The sequence below is a fragment of the Apium graveolens genome, chromosome 9 (genome assembly GCF_009905375.1).
Source record: "Apium graveolens cultivar Ventura chromosome 9, ASM990537v1, whole genome shotgun sequence".
Classification (NCBI taxonomy): Eukaryota; Viridiplantae; Streptophyta; class Magnoliopsida; order Apiales; family Apiaceae; genus Apium; species Apium graveolens.
Window position 1 is genome coordinate 177,644,086 of NC_133655.1, and position 6,196 is coordinate 177,650,281.

The 6,196-nt window shown below is 30.6% G+C and overlaps 1 protein-coding gene across 1 annotated transcript; it reads right to left on the reverse strand.

Moving 5' to 3' along the window:
* Nucleotides 1–3,694: 3,694 nt before the first annotated feature.
* LOC141687061 (uncharacterized) lies at nt 3,695–5,889 on the reverse strand. The gene is made up of 3 exons (XM_074492203.1): nt 5,393–5,889; nt 4,642–4,934; nt 3,695–4,546 (listed from the first exon to the last, which is right to left on the reverse strand). The coding sequence occupies exons 1-3, from the start codon at nt 5,733–5,735 to the stop codon at nt 3,932–3,934; spliced, it is 1,251 nt and encodes a 416-aa protein (XP_074348304.1). The 5' UTR covers nt 5,736–5,889; the 3' UTR covers nt 3,695–3,931.
* Nucleotides 5,890–6,196: the final 307 nt, after the last annotated feature.

Here is a 6,196-nt window from a genome sequence, read left to right on the forward strand (position 1 = left end):
GATTAATATCAGCTTGCAATTGCAAAAGGAAATGATGCAGTTACAGAAGGAGGAGTTACAACTTCGTTTAGCAAAGGAGGAACGGGAAAGAGAGAAAGAGGAGTGTGAAATGGAGGTTTACGAAGCGTCTATCATGGCCTTGGATACTAGTAAAATGGCACTAGATCAAGCAAAATACCATGATGCCCTCAAAGCAAGGATAATGAGAAACATAGCATAATTTTTGTAGCTTCTTTTTAAATTTAATTTATGAAAATCATGTACTTGACTTTAATTTGCAACTACAAATGTGCTTGAATAAATTTGCTTATTTTATTAATCAATAATCTTCATTGTTCAAAAGCAAATTAGATAGACAATTACAACTTAAAAAAATATAAAGTTACATAACAAGCTGGAGATATTATAATGTCTCTTAATCCGCATCACGGCCATGAATCTGCCAAAGATGCTCCACAAGATCATTTTGTAACTGAAAATGAGCTTGTTTATCTCGAATTTGCTGGTGCATTTGTATAAATTCCCTAAGCGTACTTGGATGAGTACGATCCGGATTAGCAGTTGGCATTTCAGAATCTGTATCAAATATTTCATCTTCCATATGTAATTCCCTTTCATCTTCAATAATCATATTGTGTAGAATTATGCAGGCTGTCATAATATACTTCATTGTGCCCACATCCCAAAATCTTGATGGTCCACGAATCATTACAAATCGAGATTGTAACACTCCGAATGCTCTCTCCACATCTTTTCTAACAGATTCTTGTGCATGTGCAAAATGCTTACTTTTGTTACCTTGAGATTTTGAAATAGTTTGGACAAATGTTGGCCAAGAAGGATATATACCATCAGCCAAATAATATCCCATATTATATTCATGTCCATTGATGGTAAACCTCATTTCAGGTCCACGACCTTCCGCCAACTCTTCAAATAAATGAGATCGGTCTAATACATTAATATCATTTAATGATCCTGGTAATCCAAAAAAAGAATGCCAAATCCACAAGTCTTTTGAAGCAATTGCTTCTAATATAATAGTTGGTTCATGAACATGACCTGTGTACATACCCTGCCAACCAGTTGGACAACTTTTCCACTTCCAGTGCATACAATCAATACTACCCAACATCCCAGGAAAGCCTCGTTGTTCATTTTCTCTTAATAATCTAGACACATCTTCATCATTTGGCCGTCTCAAATATTCAGCCCCATAGACTTCAACTATTGCTTTAACAAATCTTTTTAAGCTCTCTATTGCTGTACTCTCACCAATTCGAACGTAATCATCAACAACATCACCAGCTGTTCTGTATGCAAGCATCCTTAGTGCAGCTATCACTTTCTGAAGTGATGATAGTCCACGAACTCCTACATCATCAGTTCGTTGAGTAAAATAATTATCATGAGCTTTAACCGCTGCTTCAATGCGTAAAAACAATGATCTACGCATCCGAAATTTTCGACGCAACTGTGCTTCTGTATATGTAGGTGTATTAGAGAAATAATCACGATATAGTCTAGCATGACCTTCTTCTCTACTACGATCAATCACACGATGATTCAATGTAGAACCTCCATGACGCGGGATAGAATTCACTGCATATTGCCGATGATGAAGGTAAGTGGCACTCATTCTGATTCTTGCTTCATTCTCTTCTTCTTCCGCCTGCATGATATCAAGAATCATTATTGTAGTGTTATCCATTACAGATGAATATTTTATAATTGAGAATGAATTAAACCCTAGCCTAGCACTATGTATATAGGTCTTTATTATTTATAATAATTGTATTTAATATATATATATATATAATTACTAATTTAATTATATATTATATATATATAATTACTAATTTAATTTTATATTTTAACTTTATGTAATATTAATTGTAATATCAAAAAGCTGTAAAAAAATCACTGTTAACCAATTTTATTAATTACTTATATAATAATTTTATTGTACTTTTATTATATAAAAAACTATTAAAAATTACTTGAATAAAAAAATTAGTTAAATATTTTATAATAAATAAAAGTAATGTTTGTTAACTAATTTTTTTATGATTTATATATTATAATAACATCAGTAAATATTTTTATTTTATACATATATATATATATTATTTCTCCTTATATTAAGTTAAAAAAATAATTTTTATTAATAATTTCTTATCAAACATTTTTGATAAAAGACAACTGTTGAAATTTGAAATTAACAATAAAAACTATTTTTTGAATATAGCTAATCATTATAGCTAATACCGCTGAAGCACAATTTCTTACAGGTTCATCAATTTTTACATAATATCTATTTTCTACTAATATAGCTAATGAATATAACTACTCCGTTGGAGATGCTCTTAATAACTCAATTCCTGTCCATAATCTAAAATATGCAAGAAACTATTTTTTCGCAAGTAATTAGTATAATTACTTTTATAATTATATTGAGATAACACATAAACAATTAATCACAAAATACACACACATGTGAATATATAAATATTGTGCCCATTTAGTAAAATTATTCTATCTATTCATTATTAGTTATAACAGGTAACACATTTAAAATCATTATTAAACTATAAGTGACTTATTATCAAATATATTAATATATACATGTTCGTGTGCGCTTCTCAAACGAGGATGTGACAATCTTGTTGGCGATATGTAATTCTTGTTATTTTCATTCAAAAACATGTTTAAGATTCTTTTGCAATTGAGAATTATTGCAGTTTTATTTGTTAATATAACAGTGAGTTGATGGTGTCGTTGAGTAACGATCATTATTTCGTCTTACTTTGTTATTCAGATGAGTTAATTGCTTGTTAACATTGATTCTTATGATAAACGTAGAGGATATATAATTCTTATTTTATTTAATTATATCCTATATATAATTGACATAAAAGAGTTAATATGATATGGTTTAGTCGCTGGGGATAAAACAGTAATTTTAAAAATAGTTGTATCAAGTAAATAGACGCAGGTTCGACTTCTCATCATAACTACAAACATTAACTTATTATTATATTATATACTCCCTCCGTCCCTTCCAATTGTTTACTGAGAAAGTGTCTGACACACATTTTAAGGTGCATAAAAAGTACAGTTATGTAACTTATTTTTACAATTTTCTTTTTCTGAATAAAAGTTGAATGTTTTAATTTTTATTCAGAAAAATAAAATTGTAAAAAAAAATTACAGAACTATACTTTATATGCACCTTAAAATACGTGTCGGACACTTTCTAAAAAATGTAAACAATTGGAAGGTACGGAATGAGTAATATTTTATATATAACTGATATAAAGGAGTTGGTTAACTTGATAAGTAATTTAATCATTGGACTAAAACAATAATTTCAAAAGTATAAAACATAACGTGCATATAATAAACATAAGTAGTAGCGAAAAAAATAAAATACATAATATGTCATTCGATGAAGTGAAGAAAAATAAAAAAAATAATTAAATTAATATAGAACGAAATGTTAAAAAAAAATTCATAAATCATCCTGTACATGGTTTATAATTAAAATAATATACTACATACATTCTAGAATGTTTGATGATGTTAATAAGCTAACAAAAACAGAGAACAGAAAAAAATATTTTACATTTGCAAGACGAATTCCGTAATACATCTATAACATGAAAAACAAAGTACATCATTCCAAAATGCATGATAACATCTGAATTAACCTGTAATTTGTATGCATCTAAAAGAACTCCAGAGTTATTTAGCAAAAAAAAAAAAGAAGAAAAACTCAATGGTTAAAAGTTTATATGATATTTACGGTATCAAATGTACCTCCTAATCAAAACGGAGAGAACTGTTCTGTAGCAAAAAGAATGTTCATGCTACATTAAACTTTTAAATATCTACTGTCCTATAAACAAAAGTACTACTGCTAGCGGTGAGATCAGCTGGAAGAGTTGTCATTTGATGGAGTAACTATTTCAGAATTGTTTTCTGAAATAATTACGGTATTTTGAGAATTGGTTGGTAAAACATTATTATTGTTGGTATTGCTTTGTACTATAATAGCGTCATTGGGGGAACTATCGAGGAACGGATTATCGACTAAAGGATACTGGCATGTAGAACCCCAATCTTCAAAACTATTCTCAAAGTAAGGCAGGTTTTCGAGATTATAGTTAGAAGGAAAAGATGGCGGGATATACCTGAAGGGTTGAGTATTACTGAAAGCTATAGGGTTGTGGAGAAAAGGGTTGTGCATGGAATTATCTGCATAGTGATTATAATGGGTATTATTATTCACCACTAATGGAGAATGGATACCAGCGATATTTCGATGTCCATTGCCTGTCATCAGCTGTGCATTTCCACCAAACTCATGATAGAAATCACCTTCGGTTTCATTAATGTCATTCCTAGTCGTTGCAGCTACATTCTGATTTGATGGAGAACTCACATCGAAAGAGTTATCAAATGAGTTTTCAGCATGATTTTGCTTCGGAGCTCTTCTAATTCTGTCATCTTTCTTATAAATCCTGCACAGAACCCAATCATCCAGCTGCAACAAAAGGAAAACAATATAATGTTCAATTCAATCAGTATTATACATATTTATAGTTAGGAGAAGCATAATTGTAGTTGAAACGTGCTTACCCTCATGTCGTTATCACCGCTTCTGATTTTTTGATCTTTCGGTTGTTCTTCCTTAACCCTGAACTCATGCATAATCCAATTTGTTTTGTCTCCTTTAGGAGCTTTTCCGTGATAAAAAACCAGTGCCTTCCTGTGTCCAACAATGACACCTTTGTATAGTACATCTTTATCAGCTCCGGTAGCTTTCCAGTAACCATTCCCAGCTGCACGATTTGGCCTTGTACCGTTCCTGTACTTTCTGTCCCTCGGAGTGAAAAAATACCATTCTTTGTCTACTAATCCCTGTTCTACTTCTGTATATTTCATAGGTAAATATAAATTAAAATACACGATCCAGGGATTAGCATAGAAAGCAGGATGAAGGAAACAAATACTACTATTTCTGATTAGTAAAAGTTATAAAAAATGAGACATCTTATCTATCTTGTTAAAGCAGAACAAAGTTACACATTACAAGTACATTCTTAACAAACAAGCATTCAATTCAAATTGGTTATTACTTGATTACTGACTAGTTATAACAACAAAAACATTTAGTTTATGTTCCAACACGAATGAGAGAGTTTAGTTGATTACTGATTAGTGAAAACAGGATGACGAAATCATCATCTTGGATATCTTGTAAGAACAATACATATTCAGGAACAAACACAAATCGGTGATAATACAAGACTTGTAGTTAAGATGCAATCACAAGTCACAAATCAAAATAAAAATAAATAAATTAAAGAATGAAAAAGAGATAGCATACGTGTAATGTCCTCAGGATTATACTTGTAAAGCTCGACTTCAGTGATCTTATTATGGGGCAAAGGCTGCTTCTTAACCTTCTTCCACAAATAATGCACTAAAAGTTCATGATCAAACGGATTAAACCGATATCCAGGCAAACATTCAATATCATCATTCTCGTTTACACGAACAGCAGCTTGACCACGATTATTAATCTTATTCTCGATCCTCAAGTCATTTTCAACAACAACAATATCACTTATATTTGAAGTATTTTCTTCCTCCTTGAAACTCTGGAATTGCTTTCTGACCGGGTCCTCCACCTTGAGTTGCGGCTTGTTATCAATACTACTCTCCTCCATAATAAAAACTCTGTGTTTGAAGAAAACTCTTGAGAGAGAGAGAGAGTTGAAAAAACTCAGACTTTACAGCACTACTTCTGCGGATGTCTCCAGTCGTATACTTATATTCAACTTCAATATCAGCATTTTAATACAATACAAATTGTTAGTTGTATTTATCTTCTACTAAAACATGTTTATCTCTTCGGATTAAATTTAACATGTATATTTCAGGTACATGCATTGTTAATATATGGTTTACGTACATCACTTTTAAAAATAAAAGAATGGGCCAAGCCCAATCAACAAACAAATTAATCACAAGTCTCCAAATATTCATATCGTGATTATATGGTACAAATATTTTCAAAAATAAAAATAGCACATATTAATCAGGGTACATATTATAATTTTAAACTAGGGATTTTTGCCCGCGCTACGCGTTCTAAATATAATTAATTTTTTTAAAAATATTAAATAAT

Bases quoted from the DNA above. Each gene is read 5' to 3' on its own strand.
- LOC141687061 (XM_074492203.1), bottom strand. From the start codon at position 5,735: ATGGAGGAGAGTAGTATTGATAACAAGCCGCAACTCAAGGTGGAGGAC. The intron at 4,935-5,392 runs GTATGCTATCTC...TGAAATATACAG, and splicing joins TAATCCTGAGGACATTACAC to AAGTAGAACAGGGATTAGTA. The intron at 4,547-4,641 runs GTAAGCACGTTT...CTTTTGTTGCAG, and splicing joins GCGGTGATAACGACATGAGG to CTGGATGATTGGGTTCTGTG.